We start from the raw sequence: 18039 nt of genomic DNA on the forward strand, positions 1-18039 counted from the left end.
AGTGTATATAGATGGATAATTATATATCTGTAGAGTCTATTTAGATGGATGACTACATATCTGTTGAGTGTATATAGATGGCTGAATACATATCTGTAGAGTGTACATAGATGGATGAATATATATCTGAGGAGTGTATATAGATGGATGAATATATATATCTGAGGAGTGTATATAGATGGATGAATATATATATCTGTAGAGTGTATATAGATGGATGAATATATATCTGTAGAGTGTATATAGATGGATGAATACATATCTGTTGAGTGTATATAGATGGCTGAATACATATCTGTAGAGTGTACATAGATGGCTGAATACATATCTGTAGAGTGTACATAGATGGATGAATATATATCTGAAGAGTGTATATAGATGGATGAATATATATATCTGTAGAGTGTATATAGATGGATGAATACATATCTGTAGAGTGTATATAGATGGATGAATAAATATCTGTTGAGTGTATATAGATGGCTGAATACATATCTGTAGAGTGTACACTCCATCTATATACACTCTACAGAGATATATATATATATATATATATATATATATATATATATATATATATATATATATATATATATATATATATATATATATATATATATTCATCCATCTATATAGATGGCTGAATACATATCTGTAGAGTGTACATAGATGGCTGAATACATATCTGTAGAGTGTACATAGATGGATGAATATATATCTGAAGAGTGTATATAGATGGATGAATATATATATCTGTAGAGTGTATATAGATGGATGAATACATATCTGTAGAGTGTATATAGATGGATGAATACATATCTGTAGAGTGTATATAGATGGCTGAATACTTATCTGTAGAGTGTATATAGAAGGCTGAATACATATCTGTAGAGTGTACACAGGTGGATGAATATATATCTGAGGAGTGTATATAGGTGGATGAATACATATCTGTAGAGTGTATATAGATGGATGAATACATATCTGTAGAGTGTATATAGATGGATGAATATATATCTGTAGAGTGTATATAGATGGATGAATATATATATCTGTAGAGTGTATATAGACGGATGAATACATATCTGTAGAGTGTATATAGACGGATGAATACATATCTGTAGAGTGTATATAGATGGCTGAATACATATCTGTAGAGTGTACATAGATGGATGAATATATATCTGAAGAGTGTATAAAGATGGATGAATATATATCTGTAGAGTGTATATAGATGGATGAAGATATATCTGTAGAGTGTATATAGATGGATGAATATTTATCTGTAGAATGTATATAGATGGATGAATGTATATCTGTAGAGTGTATATAGATGGATGAATGTATATCTGTAGAGTGTGTATATAGATGGATGAATATTTATCTGTAGAGTGTATATAGATGGATGAATATATATATATATATCTGTAGAGTGTATATAGATGGATGAATACATATCTGTAGAGTGTATATAGATGGATGAATACATATCTGTAGAGTGTATATAGATGGATGAATACATATCTGTAGAGTGTATATAGATGGATGAATACATATCTGTAGAGTGTATATAGATGGATGAATACATATCTGTAGAGTGTATATAGATGGATGAATATATATATATATATATATATATATATATATATATATATATATATATATATATATATATATATATATATATATATATATCTTGTTGTAGTGGACAGCACTCCGTTCCAAATCCTTTACCTGGGTGCTCGGTAAAATTAGTATATAGAATAAAGAAAAGACCAGCAACACCAGGGTTTCTGTGAGTAAAGGAGTGTTATTGCATATGCAATAACACTCTTTTACTCACAGAAACCCTGGTGTTGCTGGTCTTTTCTTTATTCTATATATATATATATATATATATATATATATATATATATATATATATATATATATATATATATATATATATATATATATATATGTATTTAAACACTTTATTTACAATAATACCAATACAAATCAATAACCATACAGTTCGACAATAATGAATACAAATCAATGACCATATACATATATATACTGACAATCCAGAGGACACAAAGGGAATCCTTACCCCTTTTTTGTTGCTAGGGGTCACATCCTCAGAGGTCCACCCTACACGCCCACTACCTAACCTTACAACAAGGACCTCTTTGGGTGACTATGCCATCCCCTGCAAAGGACCCAGCAATTCAACTGTCCATCTATATAAGCCTATACAAATCAATTCTCCAATGCATAAAGCACAATAAACAGAAAAACGTAACACTATCGCTTACTTATAAAAATAAAACAATATATATACGTAAAGCGTATAAACCATAGAGTTCTTGCTGTTACACCATTACATTTGGTGTAAAGTTAATTGATAAGAAGCAAAAAAAAATACCAAATGCAAAAAAAATCAGCTTTTTAAAATTGCAACTTACTTGCTTCACACCCCTGCCCATTCATATCTTCTAGAGGTTTGCAAAATATCTTGCTCTCCTTACAAAACCTTTTATTTCCTTTCTTTTCCATCTCTTTTAGCAAGGTTTGAGGCCATGGGCCCAAATTAGCTAAAACAATTTTGTTTGCGAGGAGTCTCTCTTACACTGTTCACTCACCTACTCAATATGGCAGCTCTGTGGCCGTTATAAACTGTCACTAGACTTTGCCTACAACATCCCATGATAACAACGCATGGACATATGTACCAGTATACATAATTGAAAATGTGCCTATTTGCTGGATTTTCAAAATACACAATAAAGTTAATTAATAAGAAGCAAAAAAAAATTACCAAATGCAAAAAAATTAGCTTTTTAAAATTGCAACTTACTTGCTTCACACCCCTGCCCATTCATATCTTCTAGAGGTTTGCAAAATATCTTGCTCTCCTTACAAAACCTTTTATTTCCTTTCTTTTCCATCTCTTTTAGCAAGGTTTGAGACCATGGACCCAAATTAGCTAAAACAATTTTGTTTGCGAGGAGTCTCTCTTACACTGTTCACTCACCTACTCAATATGGCAGCTCTGTGGCAGTTATAAACTGTCACTAGACTTTGCCTACAACATCCCATGATAACAATGCATGGACATATGTACCAGTATACATAATTGAAAATGTGCCTATTTGCTGGATTCTCACATTTCTCTGACAAATGTAATGGTGTAACAGCAAGAACTCTATGGTTTATACGCTGTACGTATTTAGTTAATCAAACAACCCTTCTGCTAAATCAAGATTTACGCCAGAAAATGGGAAAAAAAACTATTCTCAAAACATATAATGTCAAAAGAGCTGCCGCAAACTCACAATAGAGTTAATTAACAAGATTTAAAAACAAAAAAAATCACCATAAGCATGAAATCAGCATTTAAAATTGTCTCTTACCTGCTTCCCTCTCCTGCCTGCTCGTCTGCTTTCATGATTTTTTTTACAGAGACCTCTCTTTTCTACCCAGTGTTTTCCCCTTGTTCCCTACCTTTGTCATCTTCTCTCTTTCATCTCCTTTTTCCAATTTTTGACGTGTCAGGACCAAAACTGCTGAGGAAATCACCTGTTCTTCGGCTGATCGGCTCTCCTAACTGACAGAGAAACGGCAGTTATCTGGGTCATGTGACCATGGAACATGTGATCATGTCTGTGTGTGTTTCTCTAGCGTTTAAATACTTGGATACCTCAGGCTTCCCCCCTTCCTGCAGCACAAACTATATTGACTAATAATGATAATGATACATTTGCACATACATTATTAAACACTTCAGATATTGTTCAGCAATAATGACAATTTGGCCCCACGATCTTTGACCCCTTCACAACTCCCGTCTGCACTCCCTGACAGCCAGCCTGTTTCTTTATAATCCTGGTATAACTTTAAGGGAATATTCGACATGAATCTTTCAGGGGGTTAAAAAAATATCCACCGATGGTTGTCATGCCAGACATTGGTCATTGATCAATTGACATTGATCATTCACAGACATTTCTCAGCGGCGGTGAGCAGACACTGACAGGGCAGCAATACAGGTCGCTGGCCTCAGATAACACGACCCAAATTTGAAGTATAAAAGGGACGGGAGAGACGGAGGAAGAAGTGGTGATGATACGGGGGCGGGGTTAGCTGGCCCGGGGGTGTGAGGGGAGCCCGGTACTAACTTTTCACAGAGTCCCCTGGGGAAGTAGTGAGGTCACTGCCAGTGTCTGCATCTATTGCCGATACCCTACCAGACTAACTCAGCGCAACAAGTGCAATTAGTGAAATAATTAAGTGCTACTTCCTGTCATTTGGCGCGATGGCTCGGGGACATTTCCACATGTTCCTCAAATACTCGTCTCGGCTCCTGGAGATGGATGTAGGCAGCCGCATCACGTTTTCCTCACAACTCCATGGCGTAAGAGATGCAAAAGCAGCAGCGTGACGTGCAGTTACTTACTACTAACCACTGCTTTGCCATTGCATTGGGCACGCGCTGAGATTACAGCCTGAGCTAAGAACGGTCTCCCTTAGTTACACCTGTACCATAGAGTCTGACAGCGGGACAGGAGTCTTTCATGTCACTAACAGTAGAGTCCTGGCGCGTAACACGTACTCCAGCTTCTGATTGGACAGAGATAAGGGACTAGTACCCTGAATTCTCATTGGCTACCCGCAGTGAATGCATCAAGTGTCTGAGTGTGCCTGCTGCACCAGGGAACGGCACAGGTTCCTGCCCCAGCGCTGACATGAATTCCCTAGAAGTGAAAAAAATGGCCAGAATGACCAAAGGTCTGTTTTACAACACAGAAACCTGTGCTGTAGCCCCTGAATAGCAATTCGCTGGTGTTAGAGCTCTGTGTATGAGGCCGCTCTCCCGTTCAGACACGCAAGTTAAGAAGCGACAGGAGACACTACTACATGCCCATATTCTGCCCTATTTTCAATTTCACTTGTCCCCCAAGCAAATGTAACTGGCCCCTTTAAATATTCTCCCTGTATTAAACAAGTCCTGCTCTTGACTCCCAGTTGTGATGAATAGAGAGCGTTAAAAGCCTTTATAGCTCCGTGAAACATTTGTACTGAGGTCTCTGTTGTGTTCAAACACTATTGTGTACAGCAGGCGCAAGTTCACCAGCAGTGCCTGTACGAGTATGTCAGGCTTCAGTTAACTAATACTAACCACGATACGTGCGCAATATTTTTCTGTCACGTGATTAGACCAATAAAGTAGCGGGAGGCTTGAAAATTCCAGCCAGCCGTGCCGGCAAACCCCCTCCCTACATTTGCTTAAAACTATACTTCCCAGCAAGCAACGCGCGATTTTGCGTCATTGCGTTGCGAGTTACGTGCGCGGGCGCAGTGGGTAACGGAAGGCAGGCGGGCAGCGAGGAGAAGAGGCCTGAAAACCCGCGCGCAGCTGTTCGGGGGTGACGGAAGCTAACCCGTGCGTGTTTCCCCACTTCCGCGGGAATCGCTCTAGTCTCGGGAGAGCGCTGTGCTGCTGAGCGGTGCCTGTCGGGAGTTTTTGCAGACAGTCGTGTTAGTGAGGGCGCAGTCGGGGGGGGACCTCGGGCCAAAAGTGACCCGAACAGGGTCCTGGTGAACAAGCGAATGGCGGCAGCCGGAGGAGGCGAAGGACCAGCAGGACCGGGAACCGGGGGCAAGATAAGGAGTAGGAGATATCACTTGAGTTCCGGCAGGGCTCCATACAGCAAGAGCCGACAGCAGCAGCAGGTTTGTGTACAAATGGAGGGGAGGCCGGGACACGTGAGATTATCCACATACTGATTCCTTGCTAAAGGCAGCAAATCGCCCAGCGAACTTCAATTTGTTAGAGGTGGTCAGCAATTCTGAGCCGGGGGTGTCGGACGTGTGTTGAGTGGGAGAATAGGGAGTCGGCCCATTTGTCACAAGCAGCGGCGTGATTCCTGCTCGTGTCAGGCCACGTTCCTACTTGATGTCCCTGTGTATTAACAAGACCCACTGCTGGCTCCGTTCTACTTATTACACTTTAATAGCGGGATAACACAAGGACTTGTCACGCTTCCAGTACAACTGCTCACTACCCACCGGTTACACGTGCTGAAATCACTGTGTGGCTTTATGACGATCCTAACTGGCTACTCTTTAGTCAGCCTCGATTTTTGGCACAATTGTGACATTAGTTGGGTACCTTTAGTGTCTGCATGTTAGACCACAGTTTAATTGGGCTTCAATATATATCTGCATTCTATATTTTATAATCAAGGAGTTGGGAAACATCGATGAGTTTGAGTTTGCTTGCCTTGCAGATTTGTGTATCATTAAACAGTTCCCTTGGTTTACATGGGCTTTCTGGATTGTTTGCGATGTTTGCCATATTTGCAAATCATTGTTTTATGTGCTACAGGTGAAGTCGCACCTATCACAACATAAATCCTCAATCAATTTAGGAAATGCAAAACTGCCTGTGTAAAAACATTTTTTGAGCTTGGGTCATAATGCAGAGCAATTGAAATGCATGGTTTTAGAAGGAATTCCATCCGCCTTAAACATAGAGGTTGAAACAGAGAGAGGTATGGTGGGTTAATAAGATGATCTTACTGACCATACGGACTCAGTAGGGATTATGATCTATATCTATTTTTATGAGATTAACTAATATGTAGCCCACATGGGCAAGTCAACACATACACAACATACTTGGAAGTACATGAGTAGTGTCCCCGTAACTGAATTGTATGGTTTGTACCAGGGTGCACAAATTACTTACCCTTGATGACATTGCGGTATTGTGTACAACCCATACACGTATATATCCCAGGAGTCCTCAAACCCAAAAATGTATCTTTGTTCCTGTTTCTTAATTTTATATGTTGCTACCATGCTACCAATAGTCCTATCCCTTAGATGTGATTGTATGATTGCAGAGGAGGCTATACAAATTCCCTAATGTGGGGATATGCTTGCTGTAAAATTGTCTTTATCTATATCCACTCTTCCAAAGCAGAAACCGCACTCTCAGGACATACGAAAGTATAAAGAATTTTATTACAAAAAACTAACGTTTCGGCTGCATCTCAGCCTTTGTCAAAGTCACAAATACATTTACTTACCACCTCTATATACACAGTAAGAAGGCGCGAAAATCCTAAACATCGTCGCAGATGTTCCGGACTGGGTCGGCAACATTTACCGTTATAAAGATAACAAACTAGGTATTCAGCAAAGGGAGCTGTAGATCCACAAGAGCTTTAAGTCCTACATTTTAAGCTTGCGAAAATGTGGGGAGACCCTGATTTCGGTGGAGGGACAAGATGGTACCTATAAAAACAAAATAACATATAAAAAATTTTTTATTTGAGACGTTTAAAAAAACGTTTTTAGATAGCAATGGAACAAAAAATAATGCAAATTAAGGATGGTGCAGGGACCAATAGAAGCCGGTGACGTCATTCTGCGACGATGTTTAGGATTTTCGCGCCTTCTTACTGTGTATATAGATGTGGTAAGTAAATGTATTTGTGACTTTGACAAAGGCTGAGATGCAGCCGAAACGTTAGTTTTTTGTAATAAAATTCTTTATACTTTCGTATGTCCTGAGAGTGCGGTTTCTACTTTGGAAGAGTGTATAAAAGAATGGACACACACACCCAGGCCCATAAGAAACTTCTAAACGTGAGTGCTGAGAAGGAGGGGGAAGAAATTATCCAGAAGTGCCGTCTGCCTGCAGAGTGTGTGTATATATCTTCATCATCATTTTGTTTTTTTGCTGATAGCACCCATTTTACTACACTGAAAGTCAACATGTATTTCTACAAGCAGTCTGTTTTGTAAAGCAATATAGTCCACAAATGCACAAATTCTGTTTCCCGGCGCACCTGCATCTTGACAGGTGCGTTGCACATCTGGTTGCTTCCACTCATAATGCCAGAATCATGGTATAAAATGGTAAATTTACAAAATTGGAGCAAATCTAATGTCTTAGTCATAAACACCTAGTTATGGGAAGAAATAAACTGGACTGCAGTGTCCGTTTCATAGAGGAAAATGAGATAAACCAAGAACACTAGTCATGGAATTCCAAGGTAACCTCATAATATCCTCATATTTTGCAACAGGGGGTACTTTATTATAATACACAAGATTCTGTGAGTCATGTGACAGAAATATCACTACAAACCGTTTATAACTGATGACATCCGTACTCACCGTTTATATAGTGAATAAAGTACCCCCTCTTGTAAAATATAAGGATATTATAAGTTACCGAGGAGTTTCATGACCATATAAAAACACAAGGCCGAGTTTTTATACAGGTCATGGAACTCCGAGGTAACTTCTAATATCCTCATATTTTACAACTGGGGGTACTTTATTTATTATAATACACAAATTTTAGTGAGTCATGTGACAGAAATGACATCACTACTCACCGTTTATAACTGATGACGTCACTACTCACCGTTTATAAGGATATAATTTACAGGATATTCATGGCTTTTGTGTATTATAAGGATATAATATACAAGATAGTCATGGCTTTTGTGTTTATACATTGATAAATCATTACTCAACATGTAAAGGTATAGGGCTTAATATCCAGAATATTTTTTAAAATGGGTGCAAAATGTAGCTTCCAAGACCAGCAGTATCTGAAACTGAAACAGTATCTTTATACACCGATCATTTATTTACTTTTACAATAAAGGTGAATCTGTGGACCACATCTAAAATAAACAACGTGGCCAACCACCATTAATGAAGTTTCTGAATGCTGAACTGTGGTTAAACAGGCCATGCAGACAAATGCTTTTTGTAGTTTGTGACAGAGTAGGTGCCATCTTCAAGTGAAACACCAAGTACCTTTTGTGCATGCAGCTTGGCTGTGTTCTGTTAATTCTTGCAAGGATTGCCATTAAATAGTCTGTTTGGGGTTTACTATACAAACTAGATGTAAACTAAAGTTATACTGTATATTTAAGTAGCATATCTTGTGACTTTTATGCTATGATCTAAAGCAGGGGTCCCCAACTGCCGGGCTGCGGCCCAGTGCTGGTCCTTGGAGAAACCTGAACTGGGCCACCAAGCCCGCATTTGAAGTAGTGCCCCAATTTGACATAGAAAAGGTCCACAAACGATATTCAGATTTCCAAATTTTATAATAGCATAATGGTTTGCTTCAGAAAGATTTATAGTTTATGTAACAAGCTGCCGTGTAGCCATTGGGGCAGCTATTCACGCACAAGACAAATAGTAGATAAGCTCTTTAATATACAATGCAATTCTACATAACTTATCTCTTAACTATCAGCTGTGTATCCTGTGCCTTTTCTCCATTTTCAGCTTTAAATGTCTGCCTCCACAATTACCCAGCACCTTGTTTATATAAACCATAGTAGAGTTGCTGAAGCAAACACGCCAGTAGTACCAGTGCAGGCCAACTGTACATTATATTTTAATTAAATGAATACACTTTAATTTGTTGATGTTTCTGTCCCTTTAATAATATCGGTCTAAGGGCAGTGGCAGGCAGGGAGATTTGTCACGGGAGAAACATCTCCTGAAAATGCCTCTGTTTGAAATAATTGAAATTGCTGGTACTATGACCAACATATCGCTAAGTCCCCTGAAGTTTCCTCCAGAGGCAATTTTGGGTTACTTGTTGGTCATAGTACCAGCAATTTCAATTATTTCAAATCGAGAGGCATTTTTGGGAGATTTGTTGCCCACAGTGGCTCAAATAGTCATGGATGACAAATGTCCCTGTCTACCACTGCCCTTATGAATTTCAATGTAGAAGTCTGATAATTTAGTATTTGCATGGAATTTACCAAATCTACTTCTATCCAGAAACACTGTTTACACTAAGGTTAAAAGGCAGTTTATAATTCTAAAATACATTTACACTGCTTATAATTCACTCCACCATATAAAATTTAATTTCTAAACCAACAAGTAAATATATATTTTTTTACTTCTAATATTGGTATGTAGACGGTGATCTCATGTCATTTTGCACTTCACAATGGAACTGCCTTCAGGCAGGCTATTGTTCCTTCTACTCAATGTAACTGGAGTAGTTGCAGTGGGACTTAGATTTTTACTATTGAGTGCTGTTCTTATATCTACCAGGGAGCTATTATCTGGTTATCTTCTAATTGTTCTATTGGGCTGCTGGGAAGGTGGAGACATCACTCTAACTTGCAGTGCAGATGTAAAGCGTGACTGAAGTTTATCAGAGCACAAGTCACTTGACTGGGGACACATGGTAAACTGACAATATGTTTAGGACCATGTTAGATTTCAAAATTAAATAAGAAATCGGTTTGCTCTGTTGAAAAACTGATTTCAGTGTAGAATCTTGCCGGAGCAGCTCTATTAACTGATGTTTTTTTAGGAAAAAAAAAATGTCTCCCTGTGACTGAATCCTTTAAAGGATTTGCTGCAGGCATAGAATCAACTGCTCCCATTCTGTTCTATAGGCAGGGTGGATTTCAGCTCCAAAATCCACCATGTGCACCACTGTTTGGAGACCATGTTTTTGGGTGCAGGCAGAGCAGGGGCAGTGGATTCTCTGCAGTCGTGTGACCCTAGACTAAGGATAAGCACTGGCTGAGAAACAGCCCCTCTGCTCAGATCTACTGTCTTCGCCTTGAATTACTGCATTAACTCTGGTACAGATGTAGGGAGTCGATTTCGGCAGAAAAATGTGAGTATGGACTTCGGCCCCTTAATCCACTCTGTGTGTCTTCATCTGGGCTAGCACAGTGGCTCCAGTGCAGATATTAATGGAGGGACTGTTTCTTGTCCAGTGCTTATACGCAGGCCCGAAAACAGTCCAGTGTGGCATTAACCTAAACCTTCAAAATAAATTGTTGTAAAATGATTCAGAGTGCTTCTAGGCAGTTCATGATTTATTTATTTTAAAATTTGCAATTTTTACATATTGAGATGAAAACTCCACTTGCGGTGCTGATCAGTTCTATGAGCTATCTGCCGATTGTATGTCTTTACCCAGATGTATTAGAGGGCAAACCATGAGTAAATTTATATAACATGAGTAAATTTTATACATTGTCTGGCACTTATACTTCTTATATCTGGTAAGTAGGACATCTCCCCAGAGGGGCACATATCACTGATATATAATCAATTTCACCTATGGTGTGCAGTTGTGTGCTATAATATAATTCACTTGTCTTGAAATTCTATACTATGTACTTTTTTTATTTTGCACCTTCCCACAGAAGTCATTCTCCAGTGCATAAATAGTGTATCTTTCAGATCAATGTTTTTGTCATGGATAACATGCAAACAGTCACATCTAATTGGACACGTAGCTACACACAATACAAACCTTCAAACTCACCCCCTCACCCCTGCAACAAATGCCGACCTGCATATTCAAATGGAAACTCTCCATTCTCGAAGCAGCAAAACATTCGTTTTTAAAGTAATACAAATATAATGTAGTGTTTCCCTGCACTGGTAAAACTGTTGTTTGTTTCAGAAACACTACTATTGTTTATATAAATAAGATTCTGTATAGCAATGGGGCAGCCATTCAAAGGAGAAAAGGCTCAAGTTACACAGCTCTGTAGAACATAATGGTGTAATCTGTTATCCACTACTTAACCTGTGCCATATAGCCTTTTTTCAATTTCCACCATTGCTACACAGCAGCTAGTTTATATAAAATATAGTAGTGTTTCTGAAGCAAAAAGATTAGTTTTACCAGTGCAGGGCAACTGTACATATTTGCATTACTTTTAAAACTCATTTTTTGCTGTTACTTTTCCTTTAAGCATGCCTTTCCTTTATGCCTTCCCTGGATACATGTTGCCCTTAGCACTCCATTGCAGTCCTTCCAGCAGGGGCTCCAACCGTTTTTACTCCTGCATTCAAATGTAAAAGGTGATGAGGAGCAACACAGGCATGAAAAAAGTTCCTGGGGATGCTAAATAACGGCACTCACAGATCCCACAAACAGGCTTGTAAAAGAACATTTTAAGGCCATAAAGTAAATTAATACATAGCCTTGCATGTTTTGTGCTTTTAGGCACTTGATCATAGACTAAACCAAACAAATTGGTGGTTTTGGGGTATATATTTGGTATACCAATCACTGAAGTACAATTAGGATAGAACAAGGGATGAGCGTGAAAAACCATAAATAAAAAGGAGCTCGGCAAGAACTAAAACATAACGGACCAACTTTCCTAATGTTTCTAAGTATTTATTATAAAAAGGAGGGGGATGTCTTAAAATGCATACTTGAGGGAACAATAAACATTTTTTTTTTTTCAATCCTCTATTCAATTGTCTAATGAACGCGAATCAAGTTAGAAAAAAAAAAGCGTTGTGTTTTTAAAAAGTCTGACTGCAATAAAATACAGTTCTGAATGAATAAGTTCAAATTGACAGAATATACTGGAATCAGCTGTTGCGTTTAGGCACACTCAAACCTGCATCTGAAATGCGATGCACAAAAAGCCCATGTGTAAAAAGAACTTCTTGCTTCATTTATTCTCTCATGATTTTTTTTTTTTTTTTATTATTATTCCTCCTATTTGCCAACATCACTGCTTTTCAGCACTTGCAAATGTGCACACATTCAGTGTTCTTGAGATAACTTCAAGTGATTTTGGGAGGCATTAGCGACATGGGTTTTACCACCAGAGATTCACATTATTGGCAGTGGGAAAGCTTTTACAGTAGATTAGTTGCCTGCACAAACAGACCCTTATCGCTGCCAATCATTGCCCTGAAAAGCACTTGGCTCTAAAGGTCCAATAGCTCAAATAAATACATACTTTTATATAATATAGATTATAGTAATAATTCTGCTCATTTTTCTTTTCATGCAACACAAGACCGCAGATAACGTTCATGCTGCTTTTAATAGTTCCACTAACTTTGCCAAGAAACAAAAATATCCATAATACCCCCCTGGTTTCAGCGTTTCTCTGGCCATCACAATTACTGGAGAACAAAGAAGGATCGGCACACAGGCATTAAATTTTGCAGTGTTACCTGCTCGTTTAATGTGCGGACTGCAACGTTTCGGGGTCACGCCCCTTTGTCAAGCTTGACAAAGGGTCGTGACCACCGGGCTGATCTGGTGAAGGGTGTGCGTCGGTTCTCTCTACTTTGGTGACATCACAATTACTGGCCATTGTAGACATGGAAATTACATTCCGTCGTTTCTATTTAAAGGGGAACTAAAGTCTAAAATAGAATATCATTAGAAATGCTGTATTTTGTATACTGAAATTAAACCTGAACGAAATGCACCAGCCCAAAGGTTGAGAAGCCTAGTTAAACGAGCACTTTATGCTTTCAAAGTTGGCCACGAGGGTCACCATTTTGTAGCTTTGTTTTACCATCTTTGCAAGACCAAGACAAGTGCATGCTTCGTGTGCTCTTGGCTGCTGTCGGGAGGCAAAGCTTGGGGATCTTAGTACATTATCGCAACACAACATAGAAGAATTATTAATCAGCAAGGCTCCTTAATAATTAGGATCAGAATATACAGGCTGCACTGGTTCTTGTTGCCATATATTGAAATGTGTGTTTTATAGTTTTGTATTTAAAACTTTTCTAGTTCTCCAAAGTCAGAGAATTGGAGAATGCAGTTAAAGCCCGATATCCTGCCCCAAAGACTGTTTTATAGGAAACTGCAGTCTTATTGCCCAGTCAGTCTTATCATTCTGTCAGTATATAATTTTTATCATTCACACTTCCAAGTTTTTTTTTATTGAAAAAATATACTTGCTTATATACATATTTTAATATATAAAAATAAAACCATTACATCACTCCTATTGCGCATACGTTTTTTTTTTTGAAACCGTGCTTTCCCTGCGAGTCTTACCCAAAGGCATGGGCTCTGATACCCAAGTGTCCCAGGCCAGGCCAAAGAACAAGCGGGTAGATGGGCTCATCTTCGCCGAAGCTAGGATGAGCCCCATCTTCCCCAACCCCCCTGGCACACAAGGAGCAGACAGGGGACTAGGGTCGTTGGGTTCCCCTTCGCCTTGCGTCTAGTGAGAGTCCCATCTACCCTGGCTTCTGCCGAAGCTTCCCCCAGGGCTCAAGTCTTGGCCTGATATCAAGCCCAAAGGACTATGACCCCCATCCAGTGAGTCAAAAAGTGCACAGACAAACAGGTGCAAAAGTGTAATAGTGCCTGTTAAGGCTCCGGCTTGTGGATGGAATAAAGAAAAAAATTGTTTGCCTACCTAATGGCCAGAGCAGAGGAAGTGATTAAAAAAGAGTGATAAAAAACGAAAAATGTAAGTGCAAATTTGTGAAACCCAGCAGTAAGTCAGCCACCCCCCCCCCCGTGGGGGGGCCCTGCACCTCCACTTCCATCATGCTTTAGGCCTGTGGACGTCTCTTCTGAGGGGTCTGCCACCCCCAATTGCTAAGAACAGATACTGCACTTGATTTTAGCCAAAAGGCAGAGAAGCACAAGTACTGCATATGGTTTCTCCTACCCCTCTAATACTTGTCTACCTGTATAGATTCATTCAACTGACCCCTTAATTATGTGAGGGAATAAATACTAACACAGTTCAGCATTTGGGATCATTTCAAGGTCGAAAGGAAACACAAACTAGGGATGGATTGAATTAAGAATTCCGTTAAAGGAATTGTTCAGTATAAAAATAGGTAAATAGGCTGTGCAAAATAAAAAATGTTTCTAATATAGTTAGGCAAAAATATAATTTATAAAGGCTGGAGTCACTCGATGTGGCACAGAACACTACTTCCTGCTTTTCAGCCCTCTTGAAACTGGTTACCCTGGTGACCAAGCAGTAACCAATCAGTAACTTGAGGGGGGGGGCAACATGGGTCATAATTGTTGCTTTTGAATCTTAGTTGAATGCCGAGGATCAATTGCAAACTCACTGAACAGTTATGTCCCATGTGGCCCCCTTTAAAGTCGCTGACTAGCTTAGAGAGCTGAAAAGCAGGAAGTTGGATTCTGGCTATTATATTAGACATCCAGTCACTCCAGCCTTTATAGATTACATTTTTGCCTAACTGACGATATTAGAATTTTTTTTTTGTTTTGCCTATCTACTTAACCAGTTTTTATTTTTACACTGACCTGTTCCTTTAAAGTCAAGCTCTAAGTTCAATGTGCAAGAGCTGGGCAGCCAGTAGTGTAGTAATAGTGAATACGCAGTGACTAGAGCAAGCCGGTAGAGGAAAGTAGAATATTGAGTCTGTCCTTAAGCTCAGGTCACTGACATCAGCCAAGAGCAGACCGAGCATGTGCAGTAGTTTGGAAAGGCAAAAGATGGAGAGCTACTGTGGGCATCTTCAGAGGCATGGGTCTTTATTTCTATAGAGCTTTGGTGACTTTGGGTTGGGATAAGAGCCCAAAACACACAGACAAACATTTCAAACCATACTCTGATTTAGATTTTAGTGTCCCTTTAAATCCGTGAGAAACACCCTGATAGAAAACTGACCTATGTGATTTAACTAAAGGCACAAAAAGAACACAAATTGCATCCTGTTGCTCCCATTGACTTCAGTGGTAACTGCCTAAAAGCATCTGCATTGGGATTATCTAGTTGCATTTTCACACTGAAAAGTAACGCTGCTTTCATGCATTTTCATTTGAAACTTTAGTCGCAGGATTATGTTCTGTGTTTTTATTAAAATAACACCTTTTCCTGGTGCTCTTCTTAAAGGACAAGGAATCACAAATTGTGGGATACCAATATGTTGGGTATTTCCCCATCCAGTCAGTCAATATCAATATCGGAGTGTTACAGGCAGTGATTGTTATGGGCTCCTATAAAGTCCAAGGCATATTGTGTTGCTTTTATAGACCATTTTTTGAGCTTTAGTTCGCCTTTAAAGTTCTACTGATAGAGGTACATTGTTCTAAATACAGTATGAACTAGTAAGAGATTTAATTTTTTCTCTGTTTGACCAGATAAAGGTCAAATTGGCACTATAACTCCATATGACGTTGACTCCGTCTATAGGGAGAGTCAAAAGTTTATATCCACCCTGTATAGCCACCCAACTCTATTGTGGACACTTCCAATAAACACTCGTTTCTTATGTTAATATTTTAGTGCATTGTTATTACTCTTATCATTGTTAATTTGCTTTTCATTGCTTAACTCTTGTAGGGTATTATCAGCCGGGTCACAGATACTGTCAAGAGCATTGTTCCTGGATGGTTGCAGAAGTATTTTAACAAACAAGAAGAGGAACGTGGTCGAGCACATAATGCAAGTGAAGTTATTGTGAATGATATTGAGGGCAGAGAAAATAATGCTGAACACCATATATATGATGAGGATGAAGGAAACTCTGCCATGGATGGCAGAGTCACGCCTGAGCCAATTATTAATGTTGATGAAGAAGGTTTGTAAAATCTCATTTGTACTCTTTTTCTTAAAGGGATTCTGTCATGATTTTTATAATGTAGTTTGTATTTTTAAAAACACTGCAAATCTCTACCATATAAAATTTAATTCCTGAACCAGCAAGTGTATTTTATTTAGTTGTAAAATTGGTGTGTCGGCAGCAATCTCGGGTCATTTTGCCTTGTCATGTGCTTTCAGAAAGACCAAGCATTTTAGGATAGAACTGCTTTCTGGCAGGTTGTTGTTTCTCCTACTCCATGTAACTGAATGTGTCGCAGTGGGACCTGGATTTTACTATTGAGTGTTGTTTTTAGATCTACTAGGCAGCTGTTATTTTGAGTGATAAAGAGCTGCTATCTGGTTACATTCCCATAGTTCTGTTGTTGGGCTGCTGGGGGGGGAAGGGAGGGGGTTGATATCACTCCAATTTACAGTAAAGATTGACTGAAGTTTATCAGATTACAAGTCACATGACTGCGGGCAGCTGTGAAACTGACACTATGTCTAGCCCCATGTCTGATTACAAAATAAAATATAAAAAATCTGTTTGCTCTTTGGAGAAACGGATTTCAGTGCAGAATTCCGCTGGAGCAGCACTATTAACTGATGCATTTAAAAAAAAAAAAATGTTCCCATGACAGTTAACCGCTACCTCTGACAAAACAATTACTTTGCTCAAACTGTATACTCTCATGGACATGATACACTGAGGTTGCACAAAACATACTTTTTTTGCAATTTATATTAACATAGCTTTTTTAGTGGTTAATTAAAAAAAATTACTAGCCTGCCTTCCAAAAGTAACTACATCTGCATTTCATAGATTCCTGAGGAACCTTTGCAGCATAGGTGAATTGATTACTAGATCTGCTAAATTTGTGTAGGACATGGAGAGACTGGGTAGCCCAGTACAAGAGATCAGAGCTAAAACTGATTGAGATCTAGTAATTCCCCTAAATCAGGCATGTCCAAAGTCAGGCCCGGAGGCCAATTGCGGCACGTTTTCAAATTTACACCCGCCCTCGACCTCCATGAAATGAATAATAATGTGGACCCCTGCACAGTGCAATTAGAAATCACGTAGCAGTAATATTTGGGCATGATGATGTGAAATAGACATGTACTGGCACGTAGAGACGCGCTGCTCTCGCATACTTCTTTAGGGCTGAAGGTGCAAAAGATGTACTAACATGCCAGTACAGTAAACTAAAGACATAAGCGAGAGTGGGCATCACTATGTGCCAGTACGTGTCTATTGCCAACAACTTCCGCTCACAGGCAGCAATATAGACGATCGTTTCACTAATCTTGTGCCCAAATATTACGGCTACGCGATTTCTTGTTTAAATGAGGCGCGGAGACTTAAGTCCAAACAGACTACACTTCTCCAATTCTTAAACACTGTGTACACTAGAGTCCTGTGCTGGTCCATTTTTTGGAACCCGTATTGTACCTGCAGCCCGGACCCGCAAGCCGCGTTCTTACCCGTTTGGACCCGGTACCCGACCGGCGTCGATACCCGCACCCGGAACTTCAACCCGCAGGGTACGGCAAGTTTTTGCGTACCTGTCCTGCTGCAGGACTCTAGTATACGCGTCCATCTCCAGGAGTGAATGATCCTGATCACAAGCTAGCTACATCAGAATGGATGTCAGGCTGAATGGTTGGCCCTCACACA

At 39.2% G+C, this 18039-nt stretch overlaps 1 protein-coding gene and 1 long non-coding RNA gene across 2 annotated transcripts in view; one reads left to right on the forward strand and one right to left on the reverse strand.

Moving 5' to 3' along the window:
* Positions 1-5176, reverse strand: part of LOC108704458 — a 46414-nt gene extending 41238 nt beyond the window's left edge. The window contains exon 1 of the long non-coding RNA XR_005962271.1: positions 3487-5176. This is a non-coding gene — a long non-coding RNA (uncharacterized LOC108704458). The remainder of the gene's footprint in view (positions 1-3486) is intronic.
* A 156-nt stretch (positions 5177-5332) lies between these two features.
* nup153.S (nucleoporin 153kDa S homeolog) overlaps positions 5333-18039 on the forward strand; it is a 51091-nt gene continuing 38384 nt past the window's right edge. Inside the window, exons 1-2 of the mRNA XM_018269499.2 lie at positions 5333-5715; positions 16122-16359. Of these exons, the coding sequence (XP_018124988.1) occupies positions 5593-5715; positions 16122-16359 (361 nt within the window). The 5' untranslated portion in view covers positions 5333-5592. The remainder of the gene's footprint in view (positions 5716-16121; positions 16360-18039) is intronic.

The sequence above is a fragment of the Xenopus laevis genome, chromosome 6S (genome assembly GCF_017654675.1).
Source record: "Xenopus laevis strain J_2021 chromosome 6S, Xenopus_laevis_v10.1, whole genome shotgun sequence".
Taxonomy (NCBI): Eukaryota; Metazoa; Chordata; class Amphibia; order Anura; family Pipidae; genus Xenopus; species Xenopus laevis.